Source organism: Microcaecilia unicolor, unplaced genomic scaffold, assembly GCF_901765095.1.
Source record: "Microcaecilia unicolor unplaced genomic scaffold, aMicUni1.1, whole genome shotgun sequence".
NCBI lineage: Eukaryota > Metazoa > Chordata > Amphibia > Gymnophiona > Siphonopidae > Microcaecilia > Microcaecilia unicolor.
In genome coordinates, this window is record NW_021963012.1 from 329,870 (window position 1) to 350,935 (window position 21,066).

The 21,066-nt window shown below is 44.5% G+C and overlaps 1 protein-coding gene across 1 annotated transcript in view; it reads left to right on the forward strand.

Annotated features, from left to right (window-relative positions):
- The first annotated feature begins 816 nt into the window (after nt 1–816).
- LOC115458732 (adapter protein CIKS-like) overlaps nt 817–21,066 on the forward strand; it is a 45,587-nt gene continuing 25,337 nt past the window's right edge. The window contains exons 1-2 of the mRNA XM_030188556.1: nt 817–949; nt 8,965–9,729. Of these exons, the coding sequence (XP_030044416.1) occupies nt 8,973–9,729 (757 nt within the window). The 5' untranslated portion in view covers nt 817–949; nt 8,965–8,972. The remainder of the gene's footprint in view (nt 950–8,964; nt 9,730–21,066) is intronic.

Consider the following 21,066-nt stretch of genomic DNA (forward strand, 5'->3'; position numbering starts at 1 on the left):
TCACCTACAAATGCACTCGATCTGCAGCAACTCCTTACCTTTCTACCCTCATCTCCCCTTACGTTCCTACCCGTAACCTCCGCTCACAGGACAAATCCCTCCTCTCAGTACCCTTCTCCACCACAGCCAACTCCAGGCTCTGCCCTTTCTGCCTCGCCTCACCCTATGCTTGGAATAAACTTCCTGAGCCCATACGCCAAGCCCCCTCCCTACCCATCTTCAAATCCTTGCTCAAAGCCCACCTCTTCAATGTTGCTTTCGGCACCTAACCCTTATACCTTTCAGGAAATCTAGACTGCCCCTATTTGACTGACTGTACATTTGTCCTTTAGATTGTAAGCTCCTTGGAGCAGGGACTGTCCTTCTATGTTAAATTGTACAGCGCTGCGTAACCCTAGTAGCGCTTTAGAAATGTTAAATATAAAAAGGTTAGAGCTGCATATTTGTGAAAACGAAGCAAAACTGAAAACTCCTGGGAGAAAGAAGAGAAATGGCATCCTATCAGTGGACCAGAGACAATAGGGAGCAGTAAAGTTGAACTTGTTTTGATTTTCTTTTAATCTCTTTTTTGTATTACTTTGGCAGCCTGTAAAATCCTCGTGCCTGTGAAGTTATGCGACTCTAGTGATTGTTTAAAGGTCCCTCGTCTTGGAGCATTTCAGAGTTCAAATCCCCTGCTCTCCCCAGGGATCTGAGTGCAAATGGCACCCCTGCAGCAGCCAGCAGATGGCACCCAGCACGTTCATTGCTCTCTTCTGCCCAGGGCACAGCTCATTTGCATAGATTTTCTTCTTCCTGCTGAATCTGATTCAGAGCTTGTGCAATCTTTAGGGCAGAGAAGAACAGGAAGGAGAGAGAATCTCAGACAACAACACCCACAGAAAGAGACAGACAGAGTTCCGTTCCCCAGGTGCTGTGAGCAGGAAAGGCCCCTCCATCCAGGGAGCAGGTAAGGACCCCAGAGACTTGCTGCCCCCCCCTCCTCCCCTACCTCCCTTTCTCCTCTGCCTAATCTCTCACAGGTACAAGTGTCAGGCCTATGCAGCTCTGTCACTCAGGGCAGGGGTGATTCCGGAATAGCTTGGGAGAGATGGCCGCAAACTGTATTTAAATATAGTCAAAGGGATGTTAATGAGCTCATTTACTATGCCCTCCCAATGCTTGGAGAACAAGGAGCAACTGGCAGTGGAAGGTTTGAAGAGAGGATTTCTTTTGATTTCCAGTTTAAAATCTGCTGGTTTTGATTTCTTTTGGAAGCGGAAGGAAAGGGAAATGGAAATGGGACTTGATATACCACCTTTCTGAGGTTTTTGCAACTACATTCAAAGCGGTTTATATATATTCAGGTACTTATTTTGTACCAGGGGCAATGGAGGGTTAAGTGACTTGCCCAGAGTCACAAGGAGCTGCAGTGGGAATCGAGCTCAGTTCCCCAGGATCAGAGTCCACTGCACTAACCACTAGGCTACTCCTCCACTCATTCCACCAATAAGAGCCAACCTCATCAGTGATGTCACAATGGTTTAAAGTCCATTGCACTAACCACTAGGCTACTCCTCCATTCATTCCACCAATAAGAGCCAACCTCATCAGTGATATCACAATGGCTTGATTGCCTTGGCTCACCTCTGATATTGTGATGTCATAAGGGAAAGGGGGAAATGGGACTTGATATACCGCCTTTCGCAACTACATTCAAAGCGGTTTACATATATTCAGGTACTTATTTTGGACCAGGGGCAATGGAGGGGTCAGTGACTTGCCCAGAGTCACAGGGATCTGCAGTGGGAATCAAACTCAGTTCCCCAGGATCAAAGTCCACTGCACTAACCACTAGGCTACTCCTCCACTCTAGCCCCTGAAAGCCTGTAAGCACCTGTACTGAGAAAGAAATGTAAGCGAGTCCGAGCCAGTGGCGTAGCTACGGGGGGCTACAGGGGCCTGGGCCTCCACAAATATGCTCTGGGGCCCCTGGTTTGACTGGCGGGGGTTGGGGACCCCCCATCAGCGGAAGCGTTTGTCCAGTGCTGGTCTCCACCGCATTGCTTGCCCTGCTCTTCCCCTCGCTCGTTTTAGTGAAACTGAGCATGTGCTTATCGCAAAACTCTTCTCCAAATGCGGCAAGCGTGTTTCCCCTTGCTCTCGCATTTACATCGCACGTATAATTTGAATACCAAAAGCTAGTTTTCTGCACCATTCCAGCGATATGAGGTGTGCGCTGTTGGAATTTCTCAGCAATGGCACCTCAGTGAGCAAGTTAGACCCTCTGCCCCCCCCTTCCCCCTCCTCTTGGACCCCCTGCCCCTTCTTTCCATGCCTCCATTAAACAGGTAAACTTCTACTAGGGCTGCTATGCATTTCTATAATGCTATTAAATGGTACACAACGCTGTACAAAAAAAACACATAAGAACAAGTCCCTGCTCTGAAGAGCTTACCATCTGTTCAGGACCCTCCACCAACCTAGTGATCTGCTTCCTTCTCTCTCTCCACCCAATGAACAAGTAAGACCTCCACACACCAGTTCTCTCTCCTCTCCTCTCCTCTCCGCCATACACACACTATCCTGCCCACCTCTCCCTCCCCCTTCCCACTCCTCACTGAGCTTTCTCACTTTTCCCGTTTCATCCCTCTCTCTCACACATTCACTTTGGAGCCTGCCATTTATGCTCATGTTGTCAAAGGTAGACAGAATGCAGGGCAGGTGTTAGACCTTCAGGGGCCCAGGGCAGAAACTGGGAGGGGGCCCCAACGCCGCTCTTCTGCCTATGCCTTCTTCAGCTTGAGGCAGTTTGAGGGGCCCCTGTAGTCCAGGGGCCCAGGGCAACTGCCCTGTTTGCCACCCCCTAATGCCAGCCCTGACAGAATGTGATTTCAATCAACAACAGGAGAGGAAATCTCTCTCTCTCTCTGTAGTTTTCTCTTTGCTGGCTGGACTCAAGACTGAATGACCATGTGCTCTTTGCAAATGTCCAGGGCCAGGCACAGGAAGAGGAAGAGACTGCTTGCAGCACACAGTATGGCAGGTGCAAATGGTGCACACTGCACAGAGGGTAACTGACTCACTGCATCCTACTGCATGATGGGAAGTGTAGTCCTGACAGCTGGCTCTAGACTATAACTACATATAATTTAATCATAAGAAAAAGTGAAGAGCTGTCAAGTAGTGCTTACAATTCTGTGTAACCACGAGGGAGTCACTTGCACCTCAGTTCTAATCCCAGCTCTGTCATTCACCCTCTGTGTGACTGGGGGTGAGTCATTTTCTCTCCCTGTACCTCAGTTCTAATCCCGGCTCTGTCACTGACTCTCTGTCTGACCCTGAGAGAGTCACTTTATCTCTCTGTGTCTCAGTGCTAATCCCAGCTCTGTCACTGACTCTCTGTGCGACCCTGGGAGAGTAACTTTCTTTCCCTGTGTCTCAGTTCTAATCCCAGCTCTGTCACTGACTATCTGTGTGACCCTGGGAGAATCACTTTCTTTCCCTGTGTATTAGTTCAAATCCCAGCTCTGTCACTCACTCTGTGTGTCACTGGGTGAGTCAGTTTATCTCTCTGTGTCTCAGTTCTAATCCCAGCTCTGTCACTGACTCTCTGTGTGACCTTGGCAGAATCACTTTCTTTCCGTGTCTCAGTTCTAATCCCAGCTCTGTCACTGACTCTCTCTGTGACCCTGGCAGAATCACTTTTTTCCCTGTGTCTCAGTTCTAATCCCGGCTCTGTCACTGACTCTCTGTGTGACCCTGGGAGAATCACTTTCTCTCCCTGTACCTCAGTTCTAATCCCGGCTCTGTCACTGACTCTCTGTGTGACCCTGGGAGAATCATTTTTTTCCCTGTGTCTCAGTTCTAATCCCGGCTCTGTTACTGACTCTGTGTGTGAGCCTGGGAGAATCACTTTCTTTCCCTGTATTTTAGCTCTAATCCCGGCTCTCTCACAGACTCTCTGTGTGACCCTGGGAGAATAACTTTCTTTCCCTGTGTCTCAGTTCTAATCCCAGCTCTGACTCTCTTTGTGACCCTGGCAGAATCACTTTCTTTCCCTGTGTCTCAGTTCTAATCCCAGCTCTGTCACTGACTCTCTGTGTGACCCTGGGAGAATCACTTTCTTTCCCTGTGTATTAGTTCAAATCCGGCTCTGTCACTCACTCTGTGTGACACTGGGTGAGTCAGTTTATCTCTCTGTGTCTCAGTGCTAATCCCAGCTCTGTCACTGACTCTCTGTGTGACCCTGGGAGAATCACTTTCTTTCCCTGTGTCTCAGTTCTAATCCCGGCTCTGTCACTGACTCTCTGTGTGACCCTGGGAGAATCACTTTCTTTCCCTGTGTCTCAGTTCTAATCCCAGCTCTGTCACTGACTCTCTGTGTGACCCTGGGAGAATCACTTTCTTTCCCTGTGTCTCAGTTCTAATCCCGGCTCTGTCACTGACTCTCTGTGTGACCCTGGGAGAATCACTTTCTTTCCCTGTGTCTCAGTTCTAATCCCGGCTCTGTCACTGACTCTCTGTGTGACCCTGGGAGAATCACTTTCTTTCCCTGTGTCTCAGTTCTAATCCCAGCTCTGTCACTGATTCTCTTTGTGACCTTGGGAGAATCACTTTAACTCCCAGTGCCTCAGTTCTAATCCCAGCTTTGTCACTGGCTCTCTGTCTGATCTTGGGTAAGCCTCTTCTCTGACTCCCTCTCTGCTGTTCCCCTGTGGGAGTCACTTTATACCCCTAACCCTCAGTCAGTGGCTTTCTGTGTGACTCTAAGTGTATCATTGTATCCTTGTGCCTCAGTCCCCCCCCCCCCCCCTCCGCCCCTTTATGTGGTGATAGCACCTGGAAGTCTGCTGCTGGTTCCGTCCTTTCCCAAGGAAAGCCACCATACAAATTGGCCACCAGGTTTGGTCATCAGATTTCCACTGATGTATGTTTACTGAGCTGTTCTGTGGATATGTTTGGATGAAAGGAGGAACAGGATAATCATACCCGGCTTCTGGATTAGGTATTTAGAAATCACAAGACTCCCTATGTTTGAACTCTAGAATGAGAGAGTTGGGCTGGTCCAGTGGCAGAAGAAAAGTGTTGCCATACTGGGACAGACCGAAGATCCATCAAGCCCAGTATCATGTTTTCAACAGTGGCCAATCCAGATTACCTGGCAAGATCCCAAAACAGTAAAATATTTTATTTTATTTATTTATTGCATTTGTATCCCACATTTTCCCACCTATTTGCGGGTTCAGTGTGGCTTACAATACATTGTGAATGATGGAAATACAATTTGTTACAACTCGGTTATGGATTACATTGTGAGGAGTTATGCGAAAACAAAGTCAAAGTATCGTTAAGGGAATAGAACAAGGGAACAATGGAAAGAAACAACGGGAAACTGATAGGGCAACTAAACAATTGCCCTATCAGTTTTTATGATGCTTATCCTAGAAATAAGCAGTGGATTTTTCCCAAGTCCATCTTAATAATGACTCATGGACTTTTCTTTTAGGAAGTTAACCAAACCTTCTTTAAACCCTGTTAAGCTAACTGCTTTTAATGACACATTGAGTAAAGAAATGTTTTCTCTGATTTGTTTTAAATTTACTACTTAATAGCTTCATTGCATTCCCCCTAGTATTTTTGGAAGGAGTAAACAAGCGATTCGCGTCCACCTATTTCATTGTACTCATTATTTTATAGACCTCTATCATATCTCCCCTCAGTCATCTTTTCTCCAAGCTAAAGAGCCCTAGACGATTCAGCCTTTTTTCATAGGGAAGTCGTCCCATCCCCTTTATCATTTTCTTCACCCTTCTCTGTACCTTTTCTAATTCCACTTTATCTTTTTTGAGATGCAGTGACCAGAATTGCACACAATATTCAAGGTGCAGTTGCACCCTGGAGCGATACAAAGGCATTATAACATTCTCATTTTTGTTTCCTAATTATATCTAACACTCTATTTGTTTTCTTAGCCACCACTGCACACTGAGCAGAAGGTTTCAATGTATCAACGATGACACCTAGATCCTTTTCCCGGTCAGTGACTCCTAATGTGCAACCTTGCATCACGTAGCTATAGTTCGGGTTCCTCTTTCCCACATACATAAGTACATAAGTATTGCCATACTGGGACAGACCAAAGGTCGATCAAACCAACATCCTGTTTCCAACAGTGGCCAATCCAGGTCACAAATACCTGGAAGATCCCCAAAAAGTACAAAACATTTTCAATGTAGAAACTCAAATGAATAAAACCTTTCTTCCCGAGGGATACCTTTCGTAAACTAACACAATCAATGGTCCTAAGCCATGCCGATTATTGCAATGGAATCTATGCGGGATGCAAAGAACAACTCACAAAAAAACTCCAGACTGCCCAAAACACAGCAGCCAGACTGATATACGGTAAAACATGATTCGAAAGCGCTAAATCCCTTCGAGAAAAGCTGCACTGGCTCCCAGTCAAAGAACGGATCATCTTCAAAATCTCCACTTTGGTCCACAAAATCATCTACGGCGTAGTCCTAGGATACATGACAGATCTCATAGATCTATTTATTTGTAGCATTTATACCCCGTTCTTTTCTGCTCGATAGCAGGTTCAGTGCGGCTTAGAATGTACGGGTTACAAAGTATCACAGAGATAACACAGTTGAATAGAGTAGTACAAGAGGAAGAGGATGTGGGGGGGAGGATTGAGGTATGGGTAATGTTAGTGGTGTGGATTAGGTTCGAAAATTAAGTCGGGTCGTTTGGATAGGTTTGTTTGAAGAGGTAAGTTTTCAACAGCTTTCGGAAGGGTAGGTGTTCGTTGGTTGATCGGATAGATCCTGGTATGGCGTTCCATAGTTGGCTGCCTATAACGGAAAAGTTGGATGCGTAGTAGGTTTTGTATTTGAGACCTTTGCAATCTACCAACAAGAAACAGACTTGGATCAGCACGATCATACCTAAACCTACATTACCCAAACTGCAAAGGGCTAAAACACAAAACAACTTATGCATCCAGCTTCTCCTACATAAGCGCACAACTATGGAATGGACTCCCATATGCAGTGAAAACAATACATGCCCCAACTAAACTTCATGAAATCATTAAAATCCCACCTCTTCAAAAAAGGTTATCCCACCGATCCAACATAAATCCTCACACCCAGCAACACAACATAATCAATGTTCGTACTGGACAATTTACTTTCCTCTTTCCCCTCGACCCCATGACGCCTGATTCACTTCTACCTCATTTGACCACAACACAATCTTGTATTTCTTATCAACCGAAATGGCAAACGCCTTTACGGTACTTTGTAAGCCACATTGACCGCTAGTAAAACGCCATTACAACTGAAGAGATCTGTTCTTTGTCCAATACCAAAAAAAGGAAATATTGATTTGGCGAACACTATGGACTATTAACCAACCTCTTCTTTGTCATTGTTGGAGAAGGTAGTTTTGTTGCAGTTGGAGGATTTTTTTTGGATCCTTTTCAGTACGGTTTTAGAAAACATCACAGTACTGACACTTCTTGCTGTCTACGATTGATGTTATTCATCTTGGGTTTGACAAGGGTAAACAGTTTGTTATGCTTGCGCTAGATGTTAGTAGCAGCTTTTGATCGTCTCAACCACTCTTATTTATTTATTTATTTGTTGCATTTGTATCCCACATTTTCCCACCTATTTAAAGGCTCAATGTGGCTTACATTATTCCGTAATAGCGATCGCCATTTCCGGTATGAGGAAATACAAGTTGGTAATGCATTAAATGTTCATAAGAGGACTAGCAGATTATAAAGAGTTCATTATCAGGATCAGAGATTTAGTGTTGTAGCGTAAAAGTTCATTCGTAACAATTGATGAGGCAATCAGGTATATGGAGTTTGGTTGTGTCCAGTTCTGGTATAAGTTTCGTTGATTTGGATCCCACCTTTTCCCACTGATTTCAGGCTCCATTTATGATGGATCGTTGTGGTATGTGCCTTGTTGAACAGGTTGGTTTTTAGTGATTTTCGGAAGTTAGTTAAGTCATGCATTGTTTTTGTGGCGTACGGTGGCATATTGGCTAGGTTGGTGGTTATTGGCATAGGAGGACTAGTGTTGAACTGGTTCAGATCTTATTTGAGTGAGAGAACATCTAAGCGTGTCGTTGGCGACTGCTTTACGGAGTTTTTACCCGTTAGTATTGGGGCTCAGGGTTCTTGTCTTTCTGCTGTTTTATTCAACATATCCTGAGTGGTGTAGAACAGGTAAAAGTGAATTGATTTTTCACTCTTTCAAAAAATACAAAGACCAGGGGACACTCGATGAAATTACATGGAAATACTTTTAAAACAAATTGTTTCACTCAAAGAATAGTTACGCTCTAGAACTCGCTGCCGGAGGATGTGGTTAGCGTATCTGGGTTTTAAAAAGGTTTAGACAAGTTTCTGGAGGAAAGGTCCATAGTGTACTAATGAGCTGGACATGGGGGAAGCCACTGCTTGCCCTAGTATTGGTAGCATGGAATGTTGCTACTATTTGGGTTTCTGCCAGGTACTTGTGACCTAGATTGGCCACTGCTGAAACAGGATACTAGGCTAGATGGATCATTGCTCTGACGTAGTATGCTTATTCTTATGATCTTATATATCTGTTGCCTTTGCATAAGTTGTTAGGTGAGCTTGAATTTTTTTTATAGGTTGTTTGCCAGTGATGTTGTTCCCCCCCCCCCCCCCCATCTGAGGCAGTGATGACCCTGATTCCTTGTGCAGCAATGCTTTCCACCACCCCTGACTCAATGTGAGACAATGGTGACCAAAACCCTTAACCACAAGTGAGGTAATGGTGACCCTGAGCCCCTGATTTGAAGTAGCACTGACCATCACTTCCTTACCCCAAATTAACCAAAGCTGACCTATGTAAGGCAGTCCTGATCCTGAACCCCTGACCCAGTGAGAGGATAATTTGTCTGATTCCCTGACCTAATATCTTGGTTCTCTTTCAGAACCCAGGATGCACAGAAGTATACCGGAGGAAGTTGATGAGTCTGCATGCTGGACCACTGACTCCAGCAACCTGGAAAAAGATGAGATGTATAAGGAAAACATGATGTGTGGGAGGTCCTCCAAAACTGCCCAGACGTCTGCTGAGAGCAGGATCCAGGTCTCTGTCTCTAGCAAGTGGATGGAAAAGCAGCAGCAGACACCTCCTCACCATAACGGCCCCCTCCATCTGAAGGAGGAATTTAGTGAACCTTACTGGGGCAGACAGCCAGAGGAATTCCCTTCTGATTTTATCCCAGATGCATCTCCCAGCTCTGACCTCCCTAAGGATCACCTGTCCACATCAGGCCTTCAGTTACAACTGAGAAAAGAGCAGCAGCGGAACTACGTGTCTCCTGACGTGAGTCACGGCTCAGTGATATCTCACACAAGCTCATCAGCCATGTCCCCAGAGCCTAGCCTGGGAGAGGGACATTTACAGGCCACTTCACGCTCCAGACAGCTGGACCCGCCAAGCAAAGACACAGGCTATGACTCCCAGCCTCAGGCCCAATCCCAGGATCTCATGGGTATCAGCAAACTGGAACCTCCACGCACCCTCACATCTGTTGTCAACTTCCCAGAGCCTCCTGGGCCTTTACTATCTGGAGATATCATGGGGAATGGTCCTCGCGAGTATCCAGGCTGCCCCCAAGTGCAATATCCATGGGCAGCATGGCACCTCCAGCAGTACTGTCATGCCAATGCCGTGCACCAGCATATCCAGCGTAAGTTCTGTTCCTGCCCTTGATCTCAGGATGTTGACCCAGCTCTAATTACAGGTTAATGACCGATCTCAGACAGCTGAGCTGAGAAAGATTTGCACATACCCTGGTCTCCTGAAACAAGCAGGCATGGAGGAGAGGTGTATCTCCAGAAGCAGGAGATACACGGAATGAAATGGAGCCTCAGAGATCTTCTCCCAAGATTCAGAGATGCGAGAGGCTTAGCAGACAGCTTAGCTTGGGTTCTGCGCACAATTTCCTGTGCCTTGTGGTTGCCCTATGTACAAAGGGGGCAATTCTATAACTGGGCACCTCAAAGTACAGGCCACAGTTGGACACATGGGGTGCCAGTTCTATAATGGCACTTAGATGTGCCATAGTTGTTCTGGAATACTGGCACGTCAAAAGTTAGACGTGATCACTTACACCAGGGCAATGGCTTGTGTAAGTGGGTAGAATAATATCAACAAAAATTGAACCGATATATCACCATATACATGTATAAATTTGTTTGTTTGTAGGAAAAGAGAGGGAAAAAGGTCTCATCAATCACCTGGTCAATACTCCATTTGCTTGACTATCAAGGAGTCATATTTGCAACCCTCGGTGTTAATATAATCATTGACCAAAGTAAACGTCATGCATAATTTATCACTAAAAAAATCATCAATTATAAATAATGTGCTGAGTGACAGGCGGTACTTATCTTCGGCTCCACTGATCCCGACGGACCTCTGTTTTGCCGTCACTTTCTCAAGGGATCGGAGCTTGGAACCTAGGACAAGTTTTGCAGTGTTAAGATCACTCTTGAAAACATGGTGAACATTGGATAACTTGAAATCTAACGCCAATGAAAACTTGACTTACAAAGTCTCCACATGCCTGCCGTTTCAAAGCCTGGAGTTTCAAGTTGCAAAACCTGTGAAATCACAGATCAAACTGACAGGGTTTGCAATCCCGTTGATAAGAACTACAATGTTTTGAAACACCATACTTGACATCGTTCCACACATGTCATCTATGCGTTAAAATGTCCATGTGAGAAGTTGTATATTGCCAAAACCGGAAGAACTTTACATGTACGTATCACAGAACACAGATCCTGTTTAGCAACACAATGATTGAGGGCTCCTATTGTACAACGTTGTGTGGAGCGAACACATAGTGTTTCGGGTTTGAAATGTTTTGTCATTGATTGCATAATTCCAACCTGTCACGGTCTCGGATACTAGAGGTATGTGAGCCCTTGGGCTACTGCCGTTGAGCAGCAGCAGCAGGCAAAACCCCCCAACCAGAACTGGACTAACAAACAAACAAACAAACAAGACAGAAACTGCAGATGTAGACAAGCAAGCAGGAACAAATAGGACTAGAACTATCAGACTGGAACACAGGACTGGAGCAAGACTTCACCTTCGCTTGACCACCGTTCCCTAGGGGTTGAGCCCCTAGGTGTGGGCAGCCGGCAGGACTTATGGGATACAGGAACTCACACAGGGTATAGGACTCTAAAGCAAGCTTCACTAAACAGGGCCAGGAATCAGGATTGAGGGTACTCCCTCAGGTGACAGGATACAGCAACAAGCTTGATTAAACAGGGACTGAAGGTAAAGGCAGAGGGGACTAGAGTAACAACACAAGACAGACAAGGCAGACAAACACTAGAGGGACCAAGACAAGGCATACAGGCACGAACCAAAGCAAGGCAGAAGTGCTCCTAACAGCACCAAAAGGATAAAGCAGGGAAGCTAAAAGGGAAAGGCAGGGAATCTCAGACAAAGTGGGGCAGAAGTGCTCCCAACAGCACCAACAAGACAGAAGTGCTCCTAACAGCACCAAAAGGGAAAAGCAGGGAAGCCAAAAGGGTAAATCAGGGAAGCTCAAGGAAAGCAGGCAGAAGTGCTCCTAACAGCACACCAACTAACCGCGACCTTTGGCGTTGCAAAGGCCCTGCTCAAAGGGCCAGGTGCATAATAAAGGCAATCACCAGCTGAGGCTCAGCTGCAGGAATCTCAAGGCACGTAAGGGTGCTGCTTAGGTACAAACAAACCAAGCAAGTCTGGCAGACTGGAAAATCCGGACTGGCCTCTGGAACATGCCTGGAAAACAGCAACAGGTAGTCCACAGCAGTCACTGGTACCGGCCACCAGAGGGCGAGGGAAGCATAAAACAGGAAAACAGTCACAATCGTGACACAACCAAACGAAGAGGTGATATAAACAGAGTATTGTTATAAAGAAAATTGTTTTGGATTTTTCATTTACATTCATTAGAACCACCGGGTCTCTACACATAATTACAATGGAGTTGTTTCATGCAAAACAGTGACATCGTGTAAGTTCCGGTCAGCTCGTTTGATAGTCCTTGTTAAAAAGACGACAATGCCATGTTGTTTTATCAGGCGGCGGCGTCAACAGCAGGTGTATGGATACATTGTAAGTCAAGTTTTCATTGGCATTAGATTTCAAGTTATTCAATGTTCACCATGTTTTCAAGAGTGATCTTAACACTGCAAAACTTGTTCTAGGTTCCAAGCTCCGATCCCTTGACAAAGCGACGGCGAAACGGATGTCTGTTGGGATCAGTGGAGCCAAAGATAAGTACCTCTCAGCTTCATTATACATATTTTTAATGAATGTACCGCCTGTCACTCAGAACATTATTTATAATTCACAATTTATTTAGTGATAAATTATGTACAACGTTTGTTTTGGATGGAAGGGGGTTTTTTGGTCACTGATTATATTAACACCAAGGGTTGCAAATATGACTCCTTGATAGACAAGCAAACGGAGTATTGACCTGGTGATTGAGACCTTTTCCAATGGGATAGGATAGGAAACAGAGAGTGGGGTTAAATGGGCAGCATTCACAATGGAGAAGGGTAGTTAGTGGGGTTCCTCAAGGGTCTGTGCTAGGACAGCTGCTTTTTAACATATTTATAAATGATTTAGAGATGGGAGTAACTAGCGAGGTAATTAAATTTGCTGATGACACAAAGTTATTCAAAGTCGTTAACTTGCGACAGGATTGTGAAAAATTACAGAAGAACCTTACGAGACTGGGAGACTGGGCGGCTAAATGGCAGATGACGTTTAATGTGAGCAAGTGCAAGGTGATGCATGTGGGGAAAAAGAACCCGAATTATAGCTACGTCATGCAAGGTTCCACGTTAGGAGTTACGGACCAAGAAAGGGATCTGGGTGTCGTCGTCGATAATACACTGAAACCTTCTGCTCAGTGTACTGCTGCGGCTAGGAAAGCGAATAGAATGTTGGGTATTATTAGGAAAGGTATGGAAAAAAGGTGTGAGGATGTTATAATGCTGTTGTATCGCTCCATGTTGCGACCGCACCTTGAGTATTGTGTTCAATTCTGGTCGCCGCATCTCAAGAAAGATATAGTAGAATTGGAAAAGGTGCAGCGAAGGGCAACTAAAATGATAGCGGGGATGGGACGACTTCCCTATGAAGAAAGACTAAGGAGGCTAGGGCTTTTCAGCTTGGAGAAGAGACGGCTGAGGGGAGACATGATAGAGGTATATAAAATATTGAGTGGAGTGGAACAGGTGGAGGTGAAGCGTCTGTTCACGCTTTCCAAAAATACTAGGACTAGGGGGCATGCGATGAAACTACAGTGTAGTAAATTTAAAACAAATCGGAGAAACTTTTTCTTCACCCAACGCATAATTAAACTCTGGAATTCGTTGCCGGAGAACGTGGTGAAGGTGGTTAGCTTAGCAGAGTTTTAAAAGGGGTTAGACGGTTTCCTAAAGGACAAGTCCATAAACTACTACTAAATGGACTTGGGAAAAATTCACAATTCCAGGAATAACATGTATAGAATGTTTGTACGTTTGGGAAGCTTGCCAGGTGCCCTTGGCCTGGATTGGCCGCTGTCGTGGACAGGATGCTGGGCTCGATGGACCCTTGGTCTTTTCCCAGTGTGGCATTACTTATGTACTTATGTACATGGTGATATATTGGTTCAATTTTGGTCGATATTATTGTGCTCTAACTGGACCGATTTTCCAATATAGTTGTGTAAGCGGATGCCACTAGGTGCACCAATCAACTCGTTGTTTGGCGACATGCCCTTGTTCTGTCCCTCTCATGCTCCATCCCTTGCAGGTTCACGCTATGGCATTTAGGCGGTACTTAGCCGAGATTGGGAGGCGGGGCTGGTGTTTGGGTGGTGGGGCTAGTTCTGGGCAAGACTTCTACGGTCTGTGTCCTGAAAATGGCAGATACAAATCAAGGTAAGGTATACACAAGAAGTAGCACATATGAGTTTATCTTGTTGGGCAGACTAGATGGAGCGTGCAGATCTTTTTCTGCCGTCATCTACTATGTTACTATGTTCTTGTATAGCGCCTAGTGCGTATTCATGCGTTATTACACCCAGATGTAAAGCAGGGCACACCAGACATGAAGGATTAACACCTGGTTGTAAGCGTTGGGGATTTTGCATGTCGTCTGAGGAGAAGTCAAATGTTTGCTCACTGTTCTGTGGCTAGCGTTACTCAGGGATTTGTGCCAGGTTGACCAACGAACAAACAAACCAGTATCTGCTAAAGCTCACAAAGGCAATCTAATACTAAAGAACCAAAGCTCTAGCTAATATCATTCAAAAAAGCTGTGCTTTATATTATCATTTGGAGAAAAGCCCTCAGAAACCAGAGGCTAATTACCAATGGTTTTGAACGCTATTACATGATATAGACATGCAAGTAAATACTGCCATTTTGTAACTCAGAACGTGTGTCTTGCAAACTCTCAGCGTCTTATTCAGGATTCGTTCCTGAGGAAGCCTTTTGTCAGGGTGAAACGGTGGCCCCCGTTGAACGCTAAAGTGACAGTGCTGGATTAACATGAAAATTAAGCCAATTGCAGTTTTCCCATGCTGCGTTCACATTTATTGCTGAGAGAAATAGCCAGCAAGTTTGCCAATTGAAGTAAATTTTGGTTAATCTTTAAAAGCATACATTTTTAACAATCTTTTTGGAGTTTTTATAGCCCAGTGATAGAAATCAAGCGCTGTTTACTTGCATGTCTATATCATGTAATAGCGTTCAAAACCATTGGTAATTTGCCTCTGGTTTCTGAGGGCTTTTCTCCAAATGATAATAAAAAGCACAGCTTTTTTGATTGATATTAGCTAGAGTTTCTGTTCTTTAGTATTCGTGCCAGGTTCTCTTCTTGTGCCAGCATAAACTACCTGCAGGGGTTTTTTTTTCTTCTTTTATTGATGAGGAAGGTGGACAATCTGCAAATTCCAAACTTTAAAATAAAGAAACTATCAAACAGAAGGGAGGGTAACACAATTTACCACAATACAGATCCAAATACCCACAACACTAGATCTCACTATGAATATAAATCACCCAAATAGACACTAATTAACAATCCCTCACTAGACTAAAATCCTCATTCAAACAGAGAAGCCTTCCTGCAAGTAAAGAAAACTCAAAATAGAGCAAAAACTCTTATAACATTGCTTGAATTGCTTAAACTTCCATCCTTACTAACGAATGGCTTCTAATTCTGACAAAAAGTAAACTTTACTTAGCTCAGAACATCCAAATTGTCCTGACAGAAGTGCAGCCTCATAGGATTTTCACAGTCTGTGGGGTTTCTCCAAAATTAAAGTGTCCAATTTATATTATCCTTCTGGAAGTAAATGTCCAATTTCCTTGTTTCTCTTAGTGAGATTTAGTGTTGTGGGTATTTGGATCTGTATTGTGTTAAATTGTGTTACCCTCTCTTCTGTTTTTTTAAACACAGACTTTTCTCCCACTTCTTTACAATTTTTGAAATATTCTGGGAGTTTCTCTCTGTGTTTGTTTTCTCGGAAGGTGGTGGAAGCCTGTGATGGTAATATTTACTGTGGAGCATAAAAGTCAGGCTCCCTGTTACACTGAGGCTATTTTTTTTTAATTTAATATATTTTATCCTTCAGATCTGAATCCCCAGTGTGACACTATATTGGAGTGATGTGTTTGATTGTTTATTTGTGAAACTTTAAAATAGCAATGATTATTTCAACTCTTTTGTGTTAAGTTATGTTGCATCATGTCTTATAGTCAGCAGTGCCAACACTTGTTCAGTTTGATGCAGACCTACTACTACTACTATTTAGCATTTCTATAGCGCTACAAGGCGTACGCAGCGCTGCACAAACATAGAAGAAAGACAGTCCCTGCTCAAAGAGCTTACAATTTAATAAACAAAAAATAAAGTAAGCAAATCAAATCAATTAATGTGAACGGGAAGGAAGAGAGGAGGGTAGGTGGAGGCGAGTGGTTACAAGTGGTTACGAGTCAAAAGCAATGTTAAAGAGGTGGGCTTTCAGTCTAGATTTAAAGGTGGCCAATGATGGGGCAAGACGTAGTGGCTCAGGAAGTTTATTCCAGGCGTAGGGTGCAGCGAGACAGAAGGCGCAAAGTCTACTACTATTGGAGATTCTAGATGGAATGTTGCTACTACTACTACTATTTAGCATTTCTGTAGCGCTATAAGGCGTACGCAGCGCTGCACAAACATAGGAGAAAGACAGTCCCTGCTCAAAGAGCTTACAATCTAATAGACAAAAAAATAAAGTAAGCAAATCAAATCAATTAATGTGTACAGGAAGGAGGAGAGGAAGGTAGGTGGAGGCAAGTGGTTACGAGTCAAAAGCAATGTTAAAGAGGTGGGCTTTCAGTCTAGATTTAAAGGTGGCCAAGGATGGGGCAAGACGTAGGGGCTCAGGAAGTTTATTCCAGGCGTAGGGTGCAGCGAGACAGAAGGCGCGAAGTCTGGAGTTGGCAGTAGTGGAGAAGGGAACAGATAAGAAGGATTTATCCATGGAGCGGAGTGCACGGGAAGGGGTGTAGGGAAGGACGAGTGTGGAGAGATACTGGGGAGCAGCAGAGTGAGTACATTTATAGGTTAGTAGAAGAAGTTTGAACAGGATGCGAAAACGGATAGGGAGCCAGTGAAGGGTCTTGAGGAGAGGGGTAGTATGAGTAAAGCGACCCTGGCGGAAGACGAGATCACAACAGTAAAGAAGCCAGACCCAGTACATCATGGAATTACAACAGAATAACCTAGATAATTGCATATAATCCGATTCTAAGAACTCTGAAGCTCTCTCTCTGAGAAGATAAATGTTTTCAGATTTTTCCCAAACAATAGATTGACAACGTCACAAAACTAGAGGTAACGAATTCCAAATAGTAGCCATTCGATACTGAAGAGATAAAGAAAAATGTTCAACTGATTTTAGTTTAGTGACAGAAATCACAAGAAAAATTGATTCAGAGGGCTAACTCTATGTGCCAGTGCCACTAGGTCTATCATATAAGGCGGAGTGTCACCAAATAACATTTTAAATACCATTTCACTAACCTTAAAATGGATAAGTATATAAGTATTGCCATACTGGGAAAGACCAAAGGTCCATCAAGCCCAGCATCCTGTTTCCAACAGTGGCCAATCCAGGTCACAAATACCTAGCAAGATCCCAAAAAAGTACAAAACATTTTATACTGCTTATCCCAGAAATAGTGGATTTTCCCCAAGTCCATTTAATAATGGTCTATGGACTTTTCCTTTAGGAAGCCATCCAAACCTTTTTAAAACTCCGCTAAGCTAACTGCCTTTACCACATTCTCTGGCAACGAATTCCAGAGTTTAATTACAAGTTGAGTGAAGAAATGCTGGGCTTGATGGACCCTTGGTCTTTTCCCAGTATGGTGGTGCTTATGTTCTGATGGTATATATTGGCATTGTCTAGCAGATATCTGACTTTACAATTAGGGTGTTTCTTAGTACAGGGTTTTCTAGAAGAGTTATAGCTTACGGGTATAGGATTAGGCACTAAGTTATCTGGTAGGTTGCCGTCTGATGTGCTCAAAATGGATAAGCAAATCCATGTGAGCCACTTCATGGTGATAGCTTTCGGAGCTAGTTTAAGTCAATCAAGTTTAGTGCTCTTTATCAGTCCTAAATGTGTGTGGAGATCTCCTTGAAGGTAGATGCCACCGATGGTGAGGAGAGGTCATGGTGTCTCAGGTACTCATAAGGTGGGGAGGTGTGTTTGTCCCATGTGGCGGGCTTCAAAATGATGCTAATACTGGCTATAATTAGGTAGGGTTCCTCATTTAAGCTGCCGTTCTTCATAGTCTGTCGTGCAGCAGTAGGGGGGGAGTTTAGATCAGGCGACAGGCCACATGTAGCTGTCCTGTTATACAGTTGTTAATTTCCTTTATTTGCTGTTTGAAGTATGGTTATAAGTACAGAGCTGAGCAGGATAAGTATTTGTAAGATAATGGAAAGAATTGACCTTAAGCACTCCTTGGGTTCCTTTATAAGACTGATGTTCTTCCATAGTCAGTCACACAGCTTTGAAGGGAGAGTTTAGGGTGAGCAGCAGGCCACCCTGTAGCTCTCATGGTTGCAAATCCAGATAATTCTCTTATTCAAGTTGCAGGATTGGAATTACTGCAGGCAGTAGAGAGGGGGGGAGGTGGTAATCTGAGCAGTTCAGATATTTGTAAGACAAAGGGGCGTCATTGACCTTAAGCACACCTTGGAATGTAGCCAGGGGAAATACTAATTTAGTACTATTTTTAAATCTCCACAAAACTTGAGTCTTGAAGATTACCCTCGGTTATCTTTATTCAGTACAAAATGTTGATTCAATTTACTGTTTAACTCTTTTTCTAAATTTACTTAAACAGTCTCATTTAAGTCAGAAATACGGTTTTTCTTGGTTAGCAATTCCTTGCATGTAGACGTAGCATTTCAGAGTATAGCTAAAGATGGTTTGTCTTTGGGAGCAGTTATCAATAGAGTGTTAATTATGTAGACAGTGCTTGCTGAGGGTCTGAGACCCTTTGAAGTAGGGATGAGTGCAAATGGCTTATGAGTAAATTAGGGGCTAATTTGAGAAGGTAACTAGGGCAGTTATCAAGTAGGCATTGTGATTTAACGTACTTGTGAAGAGTGCATTTGACTGTAAGTGGGTGGAAGGCTACCAGATTCTGAGCCAGATGCACTAAACTTAACAAGCCATTAACGAGCAAGTAGTAAACCGTGGCATGCACTAAATGCTTCTCCGAGCCATTTTCCGATCACAGTAGCAGCTAACGAAAACGGAATGCAGATGAGCAAATTAGTACCCCAATGTGTATAAATCGTATTGTAATGAGACGCACTACCATTTTCCGATTGCCTAACCGTGGAAAATCTAACGGGAGGTCTGTACCTCTCGTTGGGGCTGTGCAGCCTCTAAAAACTTCTATAAATGTAACAAAAAAAAAATCGGGAAAAAAATGTCCAAGTGCTCGTCAGGGACGTCCTTTATGGACATCTTTCACAGCCTAGCCATGTCCAAGTGCTCGTCAGGGCCGTCCTTCTAAAGCACCTAAAATGGACGCCCTTCATTGAAACATAAAAAAAAAAAAAAGGACGGCCCTGACGAGCAATTTGACGTTTTTCCCCAGTTTTTTTTTTTTTGTGATCGGTGTTCTTCTGCGGGGACGTCTAAATAAAAAAACTATTTGGACGTCCCTTTCAATTATGCCCCCTCCAGGTCTCTCTCAGCCAATCACAGCGCGTTTAGCTGTCACCAGTGTCAGCTAAACGCGCTGTGATTGGCGGAGAGAGACCTGGAGGGAGGGCATAATCGAAAGGGACGTCCAGATAGTTTTTTTTGGATGTCCTCGCACGTCCCAATGCCGGCGGTGGTAATTTGGTGCAACTCTCACCCCCCCATCGCCCCCAGAGCCATGCATTCCCAGGGAGGAGGGTCTACACGGTCAGCTGCAATCCACCCCATTCTTCCGAGAGTGGGGCGGCAGGGATCACCGGCTGTACCGGCGGCTGCAGCTTGCGCTCCGGCCCACGGCTCTGACAAGTGCTTGCCAGGAATGTCCTTTTTGGACGTCTTTGGCATGCGCAGAGCAGCCAGCATAACGCTTGGCTGCTCTGCACATGCTCGACTGGCCGACTGGCTTCTGAGGGAATAGAGAATGCAAATAAGCTACAACGAGCAGCTCATTTGCATTCCCTTTCCTTGATGCATGGCCGTTTCCTACCAATTCGCTATGGAATCGGTAAGGGAACGGCTCTTCCGAGGACTTCAGTGCATCTAGCCATCTGTCTGCTTGGGAGCATAGTGGCGGAGGATCATTTAGATTAAGAAAATGATCTATTGATGTTAGGGAGTTATTTTGTTCTTGTCTGATTTTAGTTTTTTTCTGATTGAAATATGACGCCAATTAATCAGCTGTTGGAAAGGGTTTATTTATAGTAGTTACAGGTTAAGTATTCAATAGCTTATTTACTAGTGTGTAAAGTTTTCGTGGATTAACTATTTTTTTGCTTATAAGTTTTGAACAGTAAGTGGTTTTTACTTTGATAATCACGCTCTTGTATGATTTTAGGAGTTTTTCCAATTAGTCCATTTTTCATTGAATTTGTTTTTGATCCAAATTCTTTCTTGTCTTCTACACTTACGTTTCATTTGTAGGAGGTCTTCGTTAAACCCAGGGGCGTAGCCAGGCACCCAATTTTGGGTGGGCCTGGGCCCAACATGGGTGGGCAGAAGAACTCTGCCCTGTCCCACGAGTGATTTGGTCTCTCCCTCTCTAGCCTGCATGCCGTATGGTCTCTCAAACATCCCTCCTCCCCCGCATACCTTTTAAGTAGAAGATTTTCACCATCAGCGAGCAGCAACTAATACACACTGCTCATGTTGGCCCCACAGCCTTTCCTCTGATGCAACTTCCTGTTTCTGCATAGGTGGGAACATATCAGAGGGAAGGCTGTAGGACCGGTGCAAACAGCATGTATCAGTCGCTGCTCGCTGCAGGCGAAGATCTGCTATTTACAAGGTATGCAGGAGGGACAGCTGTTGGGAATTTTTGGCTGGTAGGGCTTGGGGATCCCTGCCAGCCACTTCATAGGTGTGCTGCTATTGGGTGGGCCTGAGCCCAAAGTGGGTGGGCCCGGGCCCACCCAGCCCACCATGGAGATAACTTCTTTTGTGGTTGGGATTTGTTTGTAAGTGGTGCAAGTTTTGCAAGTGTTGTTAGTAGATGGATGAGAGGAAAGTAAATTACCAAGTTGTTTGTTTGACCAAAGTTTTGCGGGGTCAGATTTACCTCCTTCACACTTCCAAAGTTGCACCCACACACTCCACACAGATATATGCCCTCTCACATCCACACCACACAGACACCCACGGTTACGCACCCCAGCTGTCAATACATATCCAATCACCTAACACACTCACACACACCCCCTGCAGAAAAACCAGACATGCGTATCCCCCAGATCCCTAAACACTCACCCA